This window comes from Sclerotinia sclerotiorum, genomic scaffold, assembly GCF_000146945.2.
Source record: "Sclerotinia sclerotiorum 1980 UF-70 scaffold_2 genomic scaffold, whole genome shotgun sequence".
NCBI classification, from domain to species: Eukaryota; Fungi; Ascomycota; class Leotiomycetes; order Helotiales; family Sclerotiniaceae; genus Sclerotinia; species Sclerotinia sclerotiorum.
The window spans coordinates 1623998-1643462 of NW_001820834.1; the positions used below are offsets into that span (position 1 = coordinate 1623998).

A 19465-nucleotide genomic window follows, 5' to 3' on the forward strand; every position below is an offset into this window, starting at 1 on the left:
TATTTGAGGGTTGGGAAATAGATAAAAATTGAACTCTTCACAACACACAAGCTAGACTTGCATTTTCTACAAAACCTCTGAACCAAATGTAAAAAAGGACTCTTGCGTGAGAATAGCCATCCAAGAACCTAAATACCCAAAACGAACTTCACGCCCGCACAAACATTGTCCAAAAATTCATCTCTACCCTTCATACCGGGGAACATCCAAAAGTAATGCGGCACACCATCATAAAAATCACTCTTCGTCTTGATCCCCTTCTCCTTCAACATTATTTCCAATACCGTACCATCATCTCTTAAAGGATCTTTCCCACACGTAGCAATATACGTAGGAGGAAATTGATCGAGATGCTTGGAAAGCGTTGTAACTAAGATTGATGGAGTGTTAATTTTTGTTTCTCCCCATAGATATAAATATAAGACTATAAAAAAATCACAGAGATGGATATAGACGTATATAACCAAAACCTTGGAGGGTAAAGGAAACAAAAAAAGACATACAAATTCTCTCATCATGAGGATCCGCCTCAATAGCCCCAAGAAATACATCCATAGCGGCTCGATCTAGAATCGGAACACCAGCTGCGTTTTCCTCGTACGATTTATAGTGTTCCTTGTAAGCGGCAGGGATGGAAGATGGATGGGCGGTTACGGGGACCAGGGAGACGATGCCTTGGATGTGGTCTTTTTTACCAGCGACGATGAGATCGTTTGCTACGGTGAGAGATAGACAGCCGCCTGCTGAACCGCCGATTGTGAAGACTTGCGCCGGGTTGGCGTTAAGTTCTGAGGCGTGGTTTCGTGCCTTGAGAGGGAGTGAGTGAGTGATGTGGGTGGATACCGCATGGGTTTAGGGAATTGTATACATGAAAATAGAGAAGGGGAACAGAAAAGAAAAGAGTTAGAATGGAAGTATCACAGTCAGTGCACATACCCATTCAAAAGCCTTAAGACTATCATCCAACATGACCGGCATCTTATACTCAGGACCTAATCTATACTCGACTGAGACGAGAACACACGGAACCGTCTTAGCGATATAACGACACCACGGATCCTCGGAATCGAGATCCCCGAGGCAACAGCCTCCGCCGTGGTAATATACACCTAGAGGAAGAGGGTTTCCGGCAGAAGTATTTGGAGGGGTGTAGATACGAACTGGGATTCCGTCGGCGGAGATATCACGAGTTTGGACGGAGGAATCGGGGCCTGCGGATTGCGCTGCGATGGTGCGGACTAGTTCGCTGTATTGCTTTCTAATTTCTAGTGGCTTGCCTTCGAGGAGAGGACGACCTCCCAGGGTTTTCTCGACCTGTGGTGTGTGAGTTTCATGTGTGAATTTGAGGCGGCAGCTGGAAGGATATAGTTACCTCGAGCCATTCGGGCGCATAACCCTCGGTTGATGGAGTTGCCATGATGTGTTTTTTTTTTTGGAAATAGATCGTGTGTGGTTTCTGGAACTTTTAGATCAAGAGTAATTCTGAGATAAGATTCCACAAGGATAGAAGTCCAGTATATGAAGAGCTCTTAGTACAGCATATACTTGAAGGAAAACCAAAGTACAAGCTGAACAATTAAACTTGACAGCGTGTTGGGATCGATTTTTTATATATATAAGACTTATGTCACGGATACAGAGTCCACAAGAAATAATAATGAATATTGAACTGAAACTCAAGATATTCTAGCAAAAGAGCTCGAGAGAGTACTCTCTATATTTATAGAGGGAGTAGAGTAAGTCACGCGAGACTATTCACCTGAAGCAGAGTAGCATACAGTAGTACTCCACAGAACCCCGCAATACCAGCCCAAAAAATTGACCGGTTAGGTCGGGTAAAGCGGGATTCCAGGGCTGAAACACCGGAATTCCGTGCCAGGAACCAGGGGACGATGGTGATGATAATAATGATGATGAGGGTAGCATTTAACATCTGCCGGCTGCCGCAGGGGCCCCCAACCTTCTATAAAGAGGGGCTGGCCCCAATTTTATATTTAGTCAAATATCCGCGGAAAGCGAATTGTCCCGCTTGTGACGGAAAAGTCGTAAACGGAGTCAATTCAATTACTTAGAATCTAAAACTAAAGAACTAAGAAGATTCTAAGTAAGAAGGTCTTTATATAAAGGGCTAGTGCACGTGAGCCACTAGTAGGTAACAACCGTCACGTAACACCGCTTCAATTTTATAAAATTGAATTATATTGTAATATATATATATATTACAATCTTCAAAAATCATGTCATTATTTATAAAATAGTTTCTTTTATGATCTTAATATATCTTAAAACAAAAAAAGCAAATATAATAAAGCTATTATATTGTCACTCAAGAATACTGGGTAAAGTATTGTAACGATACTGTACTAAAGGCAGCGGCTGCCTAAGGTTTCGTCTGGTTGGTAGTTGTAGGTTAAGGCTTTATCACTGGTATTCACTTGGAAGTGAAGTCGTTACTAGATCAAGTAGAATGTAGGTAAACTAATTGATAACTAAGTTGAGCACGAAGCTCCTTAACTACGAGACTAAATGAATGTTTATATACCCTATATCATCTTTGAGGACCTCTGGGACCCTAAGGTCCAAAAGGTCCTCAAGGTCCTCGAGGTCACATGAATTAATGAATCGTGACAAGTATCTTGTATTAGAAAATACTAAGCTAAGGAGAAAAAGAAGAAGGAAAACAAGAGTAGAGAGTTTTCCTGTGATTAAATACAAACGGGGCATGCCACGTGACCCGGAGGTGTGAGGCGTCACATATATGATCTATCAAAAATCTAGAGCAATATTAAAAAAATCAGAGAATATAAGGCGTTGATATTAAAAGCGGAAGGCGGGACAATTCGCTTTTCCCGACTCCTTCGTAGTCGGCCATGATTCTACATCCACAAGATTCTTAGCATCTTGCTCAATTAAGCATCTTCACTCAATCATGAAGAGTAGATTGATTCGGGAACTCGTATTCTAGCCTAATTAATTAAGTTGGTGCCTACTGACACATCTTTCTTTCCACAATACCACGGAAACTATATTACATTCAGTTTGGTTGACTTCCAGCAAACTTGCCATCGAACTCATGCTCCGACTCATCGGCATGAAACTCGCACAAGAGTGACAAGTAACGGATCTTGATTAAATCCGATAGAAGGTTTCATAATATGAAAATGTGTTTGCTTTTCTGAAGTGAACTGTAACTAATACAAGGAAAGGCTAGCGCGAATAAAGAAAAATCGGGGAACCAATGAAGCATAGCCTCGAAGGATTGTAGAAGTGTACAAGATGAAAAAGAACACCCCCCTTAGCGCTCCCTTACTTCCTCTCCAATCCATTAATTTGAAATACAAAGCAAGAACTGCAAAAGGTAGACTATCAAGGATAAAAGTTTTGAGTTATCAGACTTTCGATGATTACTCGCGTATCGTCGGTAGAAATTGATGTGAATATGTCAAACGCATTAAACAACATCTTGTCCCTGATATTCAATCTGCTCCGCCACAATGGCTACCAAATACATATCGAGCGAGCATATCGAGAGAGATGCTGAGGGTTCATGATGTGTGACAGCTTGGAATCGATTGGATTCAGAAGAAACATTTTCACAAGCAAGATTAGACCTCTCCATATTCGGGTGCGTCGGTGTAATCGTTCTCCTCAGTTTTGGGTTCGGTTTCTTCTGCTGGTGGTGCACTAACAGAGGACGACTCTGGCATCAAACCCTTCTCCTTGAGGTACTTGATAGACTTCAAGATGGTCAAATCATCCTTGGCGGTATCGTTGAGAATGAGACGTTGCGCAATAGTCATTTTACCACCGTTCAACTCCTTCTCTCGCAAAGCTTGGTTACGGACGTCCAGATCGTGAACGAAGCGACACTTGCCCTTCTTGCCGCAGGTGCCACCAGTAGAATAGTACTTGCAGTGACGTTGAAGCTGAGCTTTTGTTGGTGGTGCTCGTGCATGTACAATACCATTATGACCATTGTTTCGCGACGACATTGCATCCGGCTTCCCTGAGTCGGAACTGGATGAATCAGAGTCATCATCACTCACTTGGCCACGGTCTTCGTCACCCTCGTCGCCGTTTTCACGCTTGCGTTTTCCACCGGACATTTCCTGTTTGATCTTACGTTCAGCCTTCTCAAGTTCTAATCTGAGTTTCTCGGCCTTGCGTTGCTGTTTCTCGAGTTTGGTTTCTCCATCATCCTTTTTGACGACCTTTGTTTCAGGCTCTCTCTTAAACCTATTGGTCTTATTCTGCTCACGTTTCAAGCGAAGCTCCTCAGCAGCAGCTTCTCTACGAGCTTTCGTAGGGAAGCGATTTTTGCGCTCAGCGAGCCATGCCTTGAGATCTGCAGGTAACCTAAAATTAATTAGCGATAGAACAAGAAGAACTAATCTTCTGCGCCTGCAAAACATACTGTGGAGTGTCGGGACCAAGCAAAGTGACCAAACGGGCTTCTTCATCAACATCGTCAATTTCATCATCGCTATCTTCATGGTCTACACCGTTCGGTGTCAAGCCAAGGGTATTTGTTCTGCGCTTCTTCTTATTCTTCTTCGCATTGTCCCCTGCACCTGCAGGCTTTAAATGCATCGGAGGAGATTGTGAATTGCCATTGAAAGGACGATTGTTGTCCCGGCCGCGAAATTGAAAATTATCGCGACCTCTACCTCTAAAATTCCCATTTCCTCTGCCCCGATTAGAGCTCGAGTTGAAAGAATGAGAATCATTTGGTGGACGCTGTCCACCATGACCTCCATTAGGAAAGTTTTGTGGGGGATACGCTTGATAGGTTGGCTGAGAAAACGGAGCAGGGGGAGTTTGATGAGTGGAATAATGGGGAGTAGGGAAACCAGTGCCCGCTTGAGCCATATGATCTCCACGTTCGTTCTCAAATCCCATGCGGATCGGAGGCCCCATGAGAGGTGCTTCATGACCACCACGGCCATTATTGAAGCCACCGCGACCGCGGCCTCTATGGTTATTGTTGAACTGAGGTTGTCCCTGAGGTGGACCTTGCCATTGTTGGGGTGGGCCACCATGATGTGGTTGCTGGGAAGGTGGTCCATAAGGTTGTTGAAATGGTGGAGGTTGCTGTGGACCATACTGTGGTGGTGCTTGATTGAAGCCTTGTGGAGCATAATTAGGATGGTAGTTCTGAGCTTGAAGAGGAACCTGAGGTGGTGGCTGGTGCGCTTGTTGAGGTGGACCATGATTATGCTGAGGGGGGCCATGCTGACCTTGTTGTTGCCATTGCTGAGGGTAATTACTGGGTGGACCGTTATGGCCAGGACCTTGAGAACTGTTTGGTGGCCCTATGTAAGGTGCCGGATTATGCGGATTATATTGATCACTTGGCGGGCCCTGTATCTGCGGAGGGCCTTGTGGACCATTGTAACCATTTTGATGTGGGTGAGGAGGACCAGAATGACCACCTCTTCCACCACCTCTTGGGGGACCGTTGTTGCGCGTCTGCTGATATGGGGGAGGTTGTTGATATCCGTACTGAGGATTTTGTTGGGGATACCCTACAGCCGGCGGCCCGGAGGGAGGAGGTGGAGGAGGGGGAAAGTTATACTGCTGCGTTCCAGCCATTGTGACTTGCGCGGCTTGAGGTTGCAAATTGTTTTGTGTAAGTGTTTGATGTGTCGTGGATTTGGTGAGCTGATGGTCTTGTTGAATGTCTCGACTTATGGGATGTTGGAAGATTGGAGGCCGCGCAGGAACGGGAATCTTGAGTTGACCGTAGTGATTCCAAGATGGCGCTGTTTGTTTGACCTGAAAGTTGATGTGTTGATGTGGGGGGCGATGTTGTAAATCCCCGACAACCTGGTAGATATTTGGTTTGCTGTACTGACTAGCTAAAGGCACTGGATTTGAAGGGGCGTTTAAAGGTTGTCGCAAACCGCTTTGTGCTGATGGCTGGATACCGGGTGCACCGTGTCGGGTAGAGGGATATGCAGGTGCTGTATATGGGACTGATGTAGCGGTATGTTAATTGATGAAAACCAATCGCGCGATGAAATAATAATTATTGGAAAAGGAGGATGAAGAGATGGAAAAGAAAGCCTTGCCTTGCGCAACCATGATTTGGCCGGAGGATATTTAGTGTGGAAATTGTCGCACAACTTCAGCCAATAGAAAGTCTCCCAATCTTGAATAAATCGGCTTATGTAAGTTCCTTGATCGATTTATTGATTTTGAACCTCGAACTGGTGAAAAGATCTTGTGAAAATTGGAAAGACCGTCTCAAATAGTAACATACCTACTAGATAAATTCTCAGATGTTGTTGATGATAAATTTAGAGAAAGGGTCTTCCAGAGTACAGTTAAAGTGGTAATCTTACAGATTTGGGAAGGAACAAAAAAGAACAAATTTACTTGGATTTTTTAAAAATCCATTATCAAAGTTGAATTTTGTTTATCGTTCCATTCTGTCCAATAAGCTCACAAAAGTGAATATCAGAAGAAGCAAAGATCCTACTCAAGCTATTCGAATCCTTCTCATTCTTCTATTCTCTATTATTTTTCTTTTCTTTTCTAGAAGTTAAATTCACATCAATTGGCGGCTTGCTGGAGAATCACTCGTCCATAAGGGAAGAAGATATTTGGGGAGGAGCAAGGCATACGAGAAGCAAAAGCAACACTTTCCCTAGGCCACGGGATACCTGGGTACATTATCATGTTCATTCTCGTGAGTACTTCCTTTCTAGATTACGGAACAAAAATCCAATTCTAACACTCATTTTCGAAAGACCAAAATTGCCGATTTAGTCCAGATCGCGCCTCAAGATTTGGGAAAGAATGCTAGTCAAGCAATTGAGGATAATATCAATCTTAAATATGCCAACAAAGTGATTCAAAAGATTGGTCTTTGTATATGCTTCTATGATCTGCTCTCGGCCTCAGAAGGTCTGATTGGACATGGTGATGGTCTGGTGAATGTCAATGGTACATGGGTCCTGAAAATCATCACAGCCTTTATGTTTTGCTAACCACTTAGCAGTTGAATTCCGAATTGTTGTATTCAGACCGTTCAAATTTGAAATTATGACAGGGAGAATCAGTAGCTCTATTGAGAGTGGTATTAGAGGTTAGTGTACATATGATATGCCAGTTATCTTAAGCTCTACTGACAATGTTAAGTTCGTACTCATTTCTTCGATGAAATTTTCGTTCCCGCAAAAATGCTACCAGATGGTTCACACTTGTAAGTCTGCTTCCTCCTCCCCTTCTCCACACCCGGCTATTAATCATCACCAAGTGACCATAACGAGCAAGTCTTTGTCTGGCAGACCGAAGACGGTACACAACTTTTCTTCGATAACCAGGAAACAGTGCGATTTCGGGTGGATTCTGAGCAATGGAATGATCAAGCACCATTGGGCCCCGACAAGCAAGATGAGAATGAGGAATCACGAGTAGTTGAATCACCTTATAAAATAGTAGCTTCGATGGAAGAGGTTGGATTAGGGCCTTGCTTATGGTGGGACTAGGGAGGAACAGACATTTGAGTAGTAAGATTCAAGGGGAATGAAAAAAGTTGCGTGAGCAACATACTGTATTGGTGGCGTTTGGAAAATAGTCTAGGATCTGGAGTTCACGGAGAATCTTTATGTTCTGCTCTCATGTATATAGAATTATGAAAGAAGCGGCTTCGACAACTAAGACTGGCTCTAGTTCACGGCTCTTATACCCTGTTCAGGAATTCCGGTACGCTTCTGCAAGGTAATTTTGCTGCACTCAAAACTTAACGTCCCACTCGGCCGCTGGCCGTAAGTATAATTTCATGATTGCACAAAATTTGATCACCAACTTGGTGACCATAAATGTATGTAAACTTTATACAATGGGAGATTTCCTTTAAAGCGATATGTACGGGTATTTTTGTATTTCGGTCTTCAACGCTTCTTATCTTCGTTTTCCTTGTTGAACTTCTCATAATGCGCTACCAACTGTTCCATGTCTCTAGCTCTATGACCTGCTGGTACGTTCCAAGGGGATCCTGTATTAAATTGTCTATAGGGAATTAGCTCTTGAGCAAAGATACAGGAGATGTAAAGACCAACTCGGGGAATCTTAGATTGACATGTGCACTGCCTGTATCACTCTGAAAAAGGTTGCGGTCGAAAGCAGCTTGTTCGAGCATAGAAACGTGTAGGGCATTTCTTGCGGCCCATTTCTCCGTATAGTATGAATAGCTGTCAATCAGCTTCGTAAGGCCGGAGGGAGTTCCATCGGCAGATGGTTGGGCGTATTGATACACTCCGATCGAGATGGGGATAGCCGCGAGAACAACAAAGAACCCAGTCTATATCATCATTAGTCGTAGAATTTACAAGTGGAGTGTTCCAAGCTCACTCCGAACGACTCGTTTTTTGGACCAGCATGATGATGCCCATGGTCTGTACTTGATCCAGCGGAATGGTGGTTATCATGACCAGTCTTTCCATGCTCTGCAGATGCCCATCGTCGCGAAACTCGAGTAGTTACTTTTCCAACTCGGTCGGCAGATTGAACCGCCTTTCTCCTGAGGGCGAACATTTTGTTGTGTATCAATTGATTTTCAATATGTCATTCTTGGGAAGCCGGCATGTTTGGATACCCTCCACTTGATTGACCTTTGCTGATTAATAGATCCTCAGGCAATAATAATTCTAACCCATTGACCGCCGCCAACCTCGGAAGGCAAGTGAATTCTGCCAACTCGCCGAGCGAAATGAATGAGTAAATCTGTACTTATCTGGATGCCACTTGTCCTTACGATGACTACAAATAACCCAGCAGATCAACTGGTTCATATCGATGCTTTAGATTTAAATAGTGAAGCAGAAGATTCAACTTCAGCAGAATCTCTTGCTTCATTAGAAAGTGATTCTGAAGAGCGACCCCCGGAGAAGATACTCACCGAAATAGTGGGGAAGAACAACCACATCTGGTATCTTGTGAAGTGGAAAGATTGTCCTCTTCTACGTTCGAGCTGGGAAGGAGAAGCCTGCTTCGAAAATTATCCTTGGATTTTGGATCAGTGGTTAGTCGATAAACAGAGTCAAATAGAAGGAAGAATTCAGCCATTTGACTTGCAAGCCTTTGATAAAGCCTGCAAGGACCTCGACCTGGCAGAAAGACAGAGGAGAAATCTGAGGCGGCTTAGAAGAAAAGCCAAACGAATCTTATCAATTTTAGCAGATTGAAGGACGAATTTGGGAAGAGAGCATTCTTGCACTCGATTTATACATCACATTCATCCAAACCTCAAAATGGTCAACTTGCAAATACGCAGTATACTGAGCCTAGCATGGCTCAGTCTTCCTATATTTGCGAGGGCATTCTCGGCAAACCCAGCAGCATCACCATCTGCAGATACAGAGCTTATATGCCCTACTGACAACCAAGCGGAATGTTACCCCCGTATTTTTCAACCAACGAGAGACTTTCAAATTATCAAGCCTGGGCAAGATATTCCACCAGGCCTTCACGTTCGGCTAAACATATCTTCCGGTCTGAAAGAAGCCCGTCTCAATATTCCAATGGAAGGTGATGATGTCACCCTGGAACTTGATATTCCTACGGAACAAGCCATGGTCGTGATCGAAGGTGTTGAAGTGAAATCCTCGGAAGAACCGCAACCATCCTCAAGCCCTCCGGCTTACAGTGGCCATGGGAAGATACAACCGCCACCGCCCTCATCATCTGACTTTGAGTCATTCCGGACTTCTCTTGCCTCTTTGAAAGGACAAGATGCATCTCTCAGTGCAGCGCTGACTTCTCTTTCGGAGCTGTCACACGACATTTACTACGGATCGGAACTCATGGCTGATGAGGCGGCAGTTTCTGCCCTAATATGCCTCATGGCCAAGGAATCTTCATTTGAAGATGGTAGTGATCATTCAGCGTCTGCAATTCTCTCTAGTTCTCTACAGAATAATCCTACTGCCGTCGCCTCCCTGTCTTTGTTCCACGATAGCATCATGGCGCCCACTTGTCCTGCCCTTCGCGTGAAAGGATTAAGTCTTATTTCTGCACTCCAGAAAAAGCTATCGGCCCCCAACACGTCACCTTCCTCTCTCAAATCTCAAATAGCAGCCCTGAGTGGCCTCTTAAAATCGCCTCAAATCCAAAAGTCTTTCCTGAAGCAAGATGGTACTTCATACCTACAGTCCGTCTTCTTAAAGTCTGGAATTGAATACGATGTCGTCCGTAAACGTGTCGTTCAACTTTTGATGGACAATTTCTTGGATGAAAGCATGGGTGCGCGGTTGGGAGTCTGGCCGAAGGTGGATGTAGTTCAGAAGGGTGAGAAGGAATGTAATGGTGATGCTGTTAATGATGAATGTTGGGCATGGTATGGGAAAGAGTTTTATGGGACGGAAAGTGGAAAGAAAGAGTGGATGGGTGAATTTTTAGAAAGGATAGGTCAAGGTAGTCAAGGCGGGGAGAGGGACAGGGAATTATGAGTATGAACGCACTATAGGCGTATATACGTATCAACCAACATGTATGATTAGAATCACGATAACTATGTTATGTGGAGAGAAAAATGATTAGCGATTTCATCGTCACAAAGAGCGTTATGTGACGATTCATGTCTCAAGCTTCTTATCATAGCAGGCAACGATGAGAGAAAAGTAGACATGAACCGTTCCGTGAGCCACCCTACCCTACACTTATGATTATCTATGCCCAGCCAAAGAATCGAACCCCCAAAATTTCAGACACATTATCATCCACCAGCCTAAGCAGAACGCATGGAGACATCCTCCATGATTTTGCTTTTGATGCTCCAACAAATAACATTACCATATCGTGACTTGAAAATTCCTATTTCGCGTTTCAAATTGAGTTTTTCCTGTTGTGGTATGTAAATAAACATTTGAAAACCAGCGGAAGTTCCATATTCCCCAACTTTCCCAGATTTAATTTTTTTAGCCAGCCACGCATGAGAAAATCACCCAACATAGCAAAGTTCTTTCCACGCAACTAGAAGCCATTCAGTAGCCTACTATTTCAGCTCTGCAGTATGTACGAACAAATTGAGAAATAATGAAGATTGAAAAACTATTTTCCCACTTCTGAAGCGAAATACCACGGAAATGATTCCATTTCCTTATCAAAGGAGCGGAGAGAGAGCTCAAGAATATCATTTGGTATTCGAAAACTAACAACGTGATATTTTTCTTGAATTTCACCGGCTCTCCTGAATAGTTGCTCGGACTAGAGCGGTGATTCTGAAGGGACAAGACTATGAGCATTCATCGAGGTGAACTTCAACCAGTGATGCAGAATATATGAATCTCCATCCGGCTTGTTAAGCTAGGAGACAAGATAGACGCTTTGATGGCTGTAATATAAACTGGATATGAAAGGCTAGCAAAGACACGGGAAGAATGAAAAAAAAAAACGGTGTTGGATTGATTTTGAATGTTTTGGGTTATTGCTGCAAGATAAACCATCTACAGTGAGTTAGATAACTCCCGGTGAGACGGGGTGAAGCTTGAGGTTCTGGACCGTGCCCAATTCAACATTTTGCTGCCTAAGGCATCAATATCCCGACATTGTCACTTTATAGTGATTAACTCCATTTTTGGGCCTCTGCATTCTACAAGGACTCTGCAACGTCGAGACTTATTTATCTTTAAGTCTACCAAAATGCTATTCTTCAGGTGTGTGCGATTTTATGACAAGCTTTTGAGCCACAGCAACTAACGGATATCCTCTACAAATAGCTTCTTCAAGACCTTGGTGGATTCTGAAGTTACGGTCGAGCTTAAGAACGATATTCAAATCAAAGGCATATTAAAATCGGTCGATCAATACCTGAATATTAAGCTGGATGATATACAAGTAGTGGAGGAGCTGAAATATCCACACCTGGTCAGTTGTCCAATTTGTGCGGAAGCAATGCACTAGATGCGATGGACTATGTGGTTCGAATATTTGTGATACTGATAATGCGCGCGTAGTCGTCGGTCAAGAATGTTTTCATACGAGGAAGTGTCGTTAGATACGTACATCTTCCTGGTGGCGCAGTTGATACAACACTTTTGGAAGATGGTAGGGGTCCTTCATAGTGGCAGCACAGTGCATACAGAGACTAATGATCATTATAGCTACAAGGAGAGAGGCTGCACAGCAGGCGTCGAAAGGAAAATAAAGGCATGAATTCAAACCTGAGGATAGTAATTAGGATGGCACATTCCTCCACGGAGGATATACTTTATGGATAACAGCTGAGGGGATGGGCATGAAGAACAGTAAAGGGCACCGCAGTAATCCACCATACATTTAAGTTATGGGTTTTTTATGGGAAGCTGATACGGAATAACAAATTTGGCAAATTCGTGGCCATGAATTGCCATAAAGTGTACGAAAAAAAAATCAAAATCCAAAATTTGCCCCAAATATTCGAGGTTCTCAAAAGCAAATAAAATGAGTACATGGTTTCAAAGTAGGTGTTTTCACAAAATGCAAACAGATATAAAAGCCTATTCTGCCCCTCCTCCATAAAAGTTTGTCAGGTGATAACGTGAAGCCACGCGCTTTTTCCCGTGTCTATCGGCATCATCCACTTAGATTTGGCGGCTTTCCGTGAACCACTTCTGACTCTCCTGCAATCTCCAAAATCCTTTTACAAGTTCAATTCATTCTGTCAATAACTCTGCATTATCTATGGCATTCAATTAAGACCGACCCAGGACTGTCTATTCTTCAATGATTAAGACAAATATCTCCCGCTTTACCCTTGATCCTTCATCTTCATAAACAAACGAACGAACAAGCCATATCGATGGCAAACGCTTCACAGCTATAGTACATCACGTAAATTACTATGTTTCGAAATTCTCGAGAAGGCTCAACTAAATCTACAGGCTCTGCACCGAAACTTTCCACAGGTAGACCTCCTACGCCACCCGGTACGCTTTCAATTGCTCGACAGGCTACTACAATGGCCCCTCGAAACACAAACAAACCAACTACCCCGCGACCTAACTCAAATACCATTGCTTCTGCTTTTAGCAAGCAACCGGTCAAAAAGAGTGCGATGACAAAAACACCAGTGAGGGCCAATGGCAATATTCTGAACTTCTTTAAGAAAGTGGACAATCCACTCAAAGACGATGACTCTCTCTTTGTAGCCCAGAGAACTGGCGCAGTATCACAGCTTCCTCCTCGCAAATCTAGTCCAGAAATAGAAGACGACGATTTGTATGGAGCTAGTGACGGCTTAATTAATGAGCGCTACAATGAGGCTGAAGGATCGATCAAGAAGCGCAAACTTTCAGACAACTCGAAAATTGAAGATTCCGAAGAAAATTCCACCACGCCCTCGATATCGACCGAGCCATGTACCCCTCCTCCAGCCGAAAGCCCTATGACAACTGAAAAGGTGGATCCTGTAATCAAAGCACCTCGTCGATCGGGACCGTTTCTAGATGATTCCGATAGCGATGAAGACTTTATGGGAGGCCTCAAGACTGGGCATCATATTCAAGCGCAAACACGTAGAGAAGAAATTCAGACTGAAGATTCTTTGAAAAATGGCGTTGCAGAATTGGATATCAAGAAGGAATCATTTATCAGTAATACTGCCGCCAAATCATCTACTGAAACAGTTCTACCTTTGGGGGGCAGTGTTTTCAAGCCTAAAAAGAGAGTTCCTGTTGCAAGAGCTCAAGCGAAATGGGAAGCATTACAACCAAGGAACACAAGGACTATGTCATTATCTGAAGATGAGGGACAAAAAACTTTAAAGGAATCTAAGTACTTCGACAGCAAGAGCAAAGGAAAAGTAGAGTCGGAATCCGAGTACGATGAGCAAGAGACATCGAAAGGTCCAAACAAGGCTGATGCTAAGGACAAGGGGAAAGGAAAACGCAAAAGAAGGAACAGTGCAATTCCAGAAATTCCAGCTTTGAAGCATCAAAATACAAGTGCAGATGCATGGGCAGACTTTGAGGATATGGGTGACTTTCCTGATGAGGAGCTCGATGGCGAAGAATTCTTGGAGCGGAAATGGATGGAAAAGCAAAACGACCTAGAAGCATTCGATGGAGTACAGGATGACGAAGATTCATTCAATGGTTTTGATGATGATAAAGTCAACAGTAATGAAGGAGAAGGAAATGTATCTACTTGCCCTTTATGCGATGCGAATCTGAGTAGTATCACGTCTGATGAAGCCTCGATGCATGTCAATGCGTGTTTAGACGGGAAGCCCATTCCTCTACCAACGAAGATCAAAGCAAAGGTCAAATCAGGATCAAACGAAACAAAATTGACCATGCCCGACATCGCCAGAAACCGTTTTGCTAGGAAATCAGCAGTTCCAAGACCAGGGCAGGCGAATCCTATCGACCTCGATAGCGAAGGAGGATCCGCCTTCTCCAAGATCATGTCAGGTCATGCAGAAGACGCTGCGTGGGCGAATGCTGCAGATAAAGAAAAGTCGTCTCGAGGAAAGCCAGCACATCTGAGGACTTGCCCATTTTACAAGATCATGCCTGGCTTGTTCATCTGCGTTGATGCATTTAGATATGGTGCAGTTACAGGCTGTAACGCCTATTTTTTGAGCCATTTTCATAGCGATCATTACATTGGTTTGACGTCTAGTTGGTCATATGGTCCAATATATTGCAGCAAAGTCACCGGAAATCTCGTCAAACAACAACTTAAAGTGGATCCGAAATGGGTTGTATCCATTGAATTCGAGGACAAGATTGAAGTGCCTAATACTCAAGGCGTTTCAGTAACAATGATCCCTGCAAATCATTGCCCTGGAAGCTCTCTTTTTCTCTTTGAGAAGACTACGACTCGTGGTCAAAATCCTAAAGTTCAGCGCATTCTACATTGTGGTGATTTTCGTGCTTGCCCAGCGCATATTGCTCATCCTCTTTTAATGCCCAACGTTGTTGACACGCTTAGTGGAAAGACTAAACAGCAAAAGATTGATGTCTGTTATCTTGATACCACATACCTTAATCCTAAGTACTCATTCCCATCACAAGATGATGTCGTAAAGGCATGCGCAGATATGTGTGTTAGTCTTAGCAAAGAAAATGCAGAAGAGAGTGATGCATGGGAAACAGTCAAGAGGGAACGAGCTGGAGTCAAAATGACAGAGTTTATCAAATCTGTTCCTACCGAAACGGGAGATTCCAACACTCTAGAAACTTCTTCCGAAAACAAGAAGAAAGCTCGTGGTCGACTTCTTGTTGTTTGTGGTACCTATAGCATTGGTAAAGAGCGCATTGTTCTTGGTATCGCCCGGGCTCTAGATTGTAAAATCTACGCAGTCCCAGGGAAAATGCGCATATGTGCGGCATTGGAAGATCCTGAACTTACCAGTCGGTTGACATCAGATCCTCGAGAAGCACAAATCCATATGCAGATGCTTATGGAACTACGGCCTGAAACTTTACAGGACTATCTCACTGGCTATAAACCTCACTTCACACGTGTCGTAGGATTTCGACCAAGTGGTTGGAGTTATAAGCCACCGAATTCTCGTTTTGTGGATTCTCCACCAATTCATACTATTCTTAATGCTTCAAATTGGAGATCAGAATATGATATGGGGGAGCTAATACCACAGAGAGGAAGTACGAAAGAAGCGCAATGTTTTGGAGTACCGTATTCTGAGCATAGTAGTTTTAGAGAGTTGACTATGTTTGTGATGGGATTAAGAATTGAGAAAGTGGTTCCAACTGTAAATGTTGGTACTGAAATTGGAAGAAAGCGAATGAAGATATGGATTGATAGGTGGTTGGGGGAGAGGAGGAAACATGGAGTATTGAAGTTTGGGGGTAAGAAGGAAGAGGGTATGGTTCAATGGTAGGGGATGACCGATTTGGATATCGAATCCCTTCATGAAGATCTTGGCCTTGAAGATATAGATGCTTTTCTAGGATAAACATGCAAGTCATTGCGAGTTTTCATGGAGATATATCCCGAGAAATTGTCTTTAAACCAACAAATATAAGAGGATAACGGAGGGAAGATGTTGTGGATAGGTATTACGAATTCATGATGATGATAAGATGAGTTGATGTCGTGGATACTTAAACTTTGTATTATTTACTTTTCCAGTAATATCTCACTGTCAACCGGCTTGCTTGTTTTATAATACCAGATGATTACATATTCCCCTTTTCGATCATTAGATCTTAGCAATTTTAAGCTCTATTTCATATCAAAAAGACAATTCATACAGCGTGATATAGATAAGATTATATCCATCTCATAACACAACTCAATGCTCTTTCTCAAACTCGTGAACATCGAATTGGTTTTTGAGCTTTATTTCACTTTTAGAAATGTGGTAGGGTTTTCAGATGATGAGGTTGGTTTATTGTAATGTTTTTTATTCGAGGTGAGAAAGTGAGTCTGTTTAATTTATAAACTTGAGAGTGTTTGATTGTTCAAGTTTAGGACCCCCCTTTCGGACCACCTTAATTCGGACCACTCTTTTACATCACGAATCGCGAGTTTCACCTACTAATAACTTTACAATGAATTAATAAAATTTGATGAAATTTGAATTACAAACTCGCTATATAATTATTAATAGATTCTAGAACTTTCAGATTTTTTATAATTTTATTAATTAAGATGTTAAAAGTTGAAACTATAATTTTCAATTTATATAGGATTTATATAAGACTGCAAATTTAAAAAATCTTGAAAATCTTGAATAATTTTTCAATAAATTTATTAAAAATGAGCTATAAAAAAAATTCAAATCTGTTAATCAAATATTATATAGTAGATTAGAATTTCAAATTTCAAATTATATAAACAAATATTTGTTAATAACTGTAGATTTTATAAAGATTAAAAATGTTACAAGGAATGACCTTACACAGGGAATAGTGGGAAGCTGATAGGGCAGAACTGAGGCTATATTGGCCTTCTATATAAATCACCCATAATCTTAGTTCTACGGAAGTGCGAAGCTCTCCTACAGAGAGTGTTACGAGGTTTGCCGTCTAGATCACGCGGAAGTGCTCTAGGCTCTCGAGGTGGTTTATAACTAGGCGTCAAGCAGGGACTTAAGTAATGACAATGATGCAATTCGTAACTAATAGTAGAGTATACTAAATGATTGATCTTGAGCACGAAGCTCTATACAAAGGAAATCCATCTTGATTATATAGACCTTCGTGCCTCCTTAAAAACCGATGGCTATAAGCCCGACAATTCGATCACCGCAAAGCCGATCTCGATTTGTCGGTTTCTTGATCATGTGATCAAGAACGTGACCTATGTTACTGTCCGACGTAACATACTAGTGTGTATATAGTATATAGTACATATAGATGATTTTATAACCCTATCTATCTACCTTACCTACCTACCCAACATTACTTTTCAAATTTCCAATCGATGTCGATCCACTTGTTACTTTCCATTTCCCCACACTTTCCCCCTTCCCTATATTTATGTGATGGAAACTCGAGAATCGAGTATGCCAATGATCGTTGATGATATGATTTTCAGGGTATGACAAGGTCATGCATGGATCGACACAAGCGTACGTAGATAGAAATGGGCTGATTGACAAGACAGGACAGGACAGGACAGGACAGGTATACCCCTGTCTGTTTCTTTTTTTTGTTGTTTCTGAAGAGGGGAAGGAAGAAGAGGGGAAATTTGTATTGTCTGATTCTCGGATTGGTGTCAGGGATGCAGTTGATCGGACATGGATTGGAGATTGGAGATGTGTCACGTGTGAATCTGATGCTCGCTGTGATGTTTGTGATGCTGTGTGATCGGTGATGTGGAACCTTATGACGATGATTTGCGGGGTGCGTGCATGGTGTCATTTGGAGTACTAGGTAGTAGGACCCTAGAATTTCATGTTCAGGGGAGTCGTTGACTCTTGACTCTTTGTGTTTGGATTGGATTGGATTGGACTGTATTCGTGTTCGATTTGCATTTGCATTTGGACTTTCGATTTGTGTAACCTTGTTTTGGATTCATCATTCGTGTTACTTGTACGTACAGTATTTAGTAAAAGACGGGGTACCAAGATCTAATTAATCTACCTGACATTCCCCTTCCCCAAGCTCTTGGCATCTTCGCATTAGTCGTTTTCATAGACTCTTCTAATTCTTTCCCTTATTATCTACTCTATAGAATCTATCTATACATACCTAGGTAGTAAGTAAAACTATCGATTTATTAACCATCTAGAATCAAACACTACCTAGTTATATAACTTACATAATCAATATAACTACTGTAACATCCATCCATCATCCCTCAACTCACAACTTCTCAAGCCCCAATCTAATCCCAAATCTCCACATATCCACATACCCAACCAACTAAACCACCACGGCGAAAATTCGGAATTCCAAACAATAGCATTGGCAACGGCATTCGTATCGATACCTAGTACCTAGGTACCTAGGTTGACAAATCCCCATTTCTCCCTAGGATAGGGGTACCCAGTACGTACCCGAAGATCTCATGACCTTTTCATAGAATTTATATGTAATGAATACCTAATATCAAAGTATCTGGCACCTATTACCCAGTACCTATTACCTGACAGGCTGACATCTATGATCTAGTACCTATTACCCAAAACTACGGCGTATGCGTTGGATCGATGTTGTACAGTGAGGCGTACTAGGCGTTTTTATTAATATGTACTAAGTTTTGTTTTGTCTAGTCTAGTCTTGTCATATAGAGTAGATGGATTTGGTTTTCTGGGGTAATGTGGGTGTTGTACAGAGTATGTATGTAAAGTATGCAAGGAAGATGTGTCGTTTTGTGGGGTTGAAATTTGGAATGGGGTATGGGGAGGGGAAGGGGATGGAATGGAAGGGGTAGCGTATGGAAAGAAGGGAGGGGAAGTGATCAGATGTCTAGCTTTGGAGGATTTTTTGAGGCGAGGCGTGGCGTGGCGTGGTTGTGATGTGCTGTATGAATGATGGTTTATGGATTAAGGGGTAGGTATTGCTTATGGACTAAAAACAATGTATGGTAATACTACCTATGGTAAGGTATTTTAAGTATATCAACACTTGACACTTAATCTAACAGTTTAAAATGATACCCTTGGGATGAATACAATAAAAGTGGGAAATTGACAACTATACTAACTTTCGCGATGATTTCTTAGTCCTGAATCCTGTTGATGGATAGATGGGCAATTACAATTACAGTTACAATTGGAATTGCACTTATGAGTGGTGGTGCAAGGAAAGAGTGCTAAGACTTCCTAAATTTCTAAATTCTTCGATTCTTCCATTGATAAAATCACAGAGGTCTTAGCGCGCGCTATACCGAGATTTTGTCTTATTACCCCAGATTCTATACTCATGTACTCATGTATACTAGGTACAAAGAATAGTTCCCGCAATGTGAACCTATATAGTACCTAATCATACCAACCAACACCTAACATCTAATCCAAGACTCAGCATCTAAGAATTTAATCAAAGGAATGTAAAATTGCTCA

The 19465-nt window shown here is 42.3% G+C and overlaps 8 protein-coding genes across 8 annotated transcripts; 4 read left to right on the top strand and 4 right to left on the bottom strand.

Annotated features, from left to right (window-relative positions):
* Positions 1 to 128: 128 nt before the first annotated feature.
* On the bottom strand, positions 129 to 1417 carry SS1G_01703 (hypothetical protein; the record flags this gene model as incomplete). The annotated part of the gene is made up of 4 exons (XM_001597459.1): positions 129 to 370; positions 504 to 807; positions 937 to 1314; positions 1373 to 1417. The coding sequence occupies 4 exons, from the start codon at positions 1415 to 1417 to the stop codon at positions 129 to 131; spliced, it is 969 nt and encodes a 322-aa protein (XP_001597509.1).
* A 2188-nt stretch (positions 1418 to 3605) lies between these two features.
* On the bottom strand, positions 3606 to 5592 carry SS1G_01704 (hypothetical protein; the record flags this gene model as incomplete). The annotated part of the gene is made up of 2 exons (XM_001597460.1): positions 3606 to 4356; positions 4415 to 5592. The coding sequence occupies 2 exons, from the start codon at positions 5590 to 5592 to the stop codon at positions 3606 to 3608; spliced, it is 1929 nt and encodes a 642-aa protein (XP_001597510.1).
* A 1087-nt stretch (positions 5593 to 6679) lies between these two features.
* On the top strand, positions 6680 to 7493 carry SS1G_01705 (hypothetical protein; the record flags this gene model as incomplete). Its single annotated transcript, XM_001597461.1, has 5 exons — positions 6680 to 6691; positions 6753 to 6873; positions 7001 to 7090; positions 7144 to 7207; positions 7262 to 7493. The coding sequence occupies 5 exons, from the start codon at positions 6680 to 6682 to the stop codon at positions 7491 to 7493; spliced, it is 519 nt and encodes a 172-aa protein (XP_001597511.1).
* A 405-nt stretch (positions 7494 to 7898) lies between these two features.
* Positions 7899 to 8541, bottom strand: SS1G_01706 (hypothetical protein; the record flags this gene model as incomplete). The annotated part of the gene is made up of 3 exons (XM_001597462.1): positions 7899 to 8016; positions 8067 to 8308; positions 8359 to 8541. 3 exons carry the CDS (start codon positions 8539 to 8541, stop codon positions 7899 to 7901), a joined length of 543 nt encoding a protein of 180 aa, XP_001597512.1.
* A 986-nt stretch (positions 8542 to 9527) lies between these two features.
* Positions 9528 to 10454, top strand: SS1G_01707 (hypothetical protein; the record flags this gene model as incomplete). The annotated part of the gene is made up of 1 exon (XM_001597463.1): positions 9528 to 10454. One exon carries the CDS (start codon positions 9528 to 9530, stop codon positions 10452 to 10454), a length of 927 nt encoding a protein of 308 aa, XP_001597513.1.
* Positions 10455 to 11646: 1192 nt separating this feature from the next.
* Positions 11647 to 12068, top strand: SS1G_01708 (conserved hypothetical protein; the record flags this gene model as incomplete). The annotated part of the gene is made up of 3 exons (XM_001597464.1): positions 11647 to 11660; positions 11724 to 11871; positions 11961 to 12068. 3 exons carry the CDS (start codon positions 11647 to 11649, stop codon positions 12066 to 12068), a joined length of 270 nt encoding a protein of 89 aa, XP_001597514.1.
* Positions 12069 to 12826: 758 nt separating this feature from the next.
* SS1G_01709 (hypothetical protein) lies at positions 12827 to 15832 on the top strand (the record flags this gene model as incomplete). The annotated part of the gene is made up of 1 exon (XM_001597465.1): positions 12827 to 15832. The coding sequence occupies one exon, from the start codon at positions 12827 to 12829 to the stop codon at positions 15830 to 15832; it is 3006 nt and encodes a 1001-aa protein (XP_001597515.1).
* Positions 15833 to 17164: 1332 nt separating this feature from the next.
* On the bottom strand, positions 17165 to 18378 carry SS1G_01710 (predicted protein; the record flags this gene model as incomplete). Its single annotated transcript, XM_001597466.1, has 2 exons — positions 17165 to 17281; positions 18316 to 18378. 2 exons carry the CDS (start codon positions 18376 to 18378, stop codon positions 17165 to 17167), a joined length of 180 nt encoding a protein of 59 aa, XP_001597516.1.
* Between the last annotated feature and the right edge of the window lie 1087 nt (positions 18379 to 19465).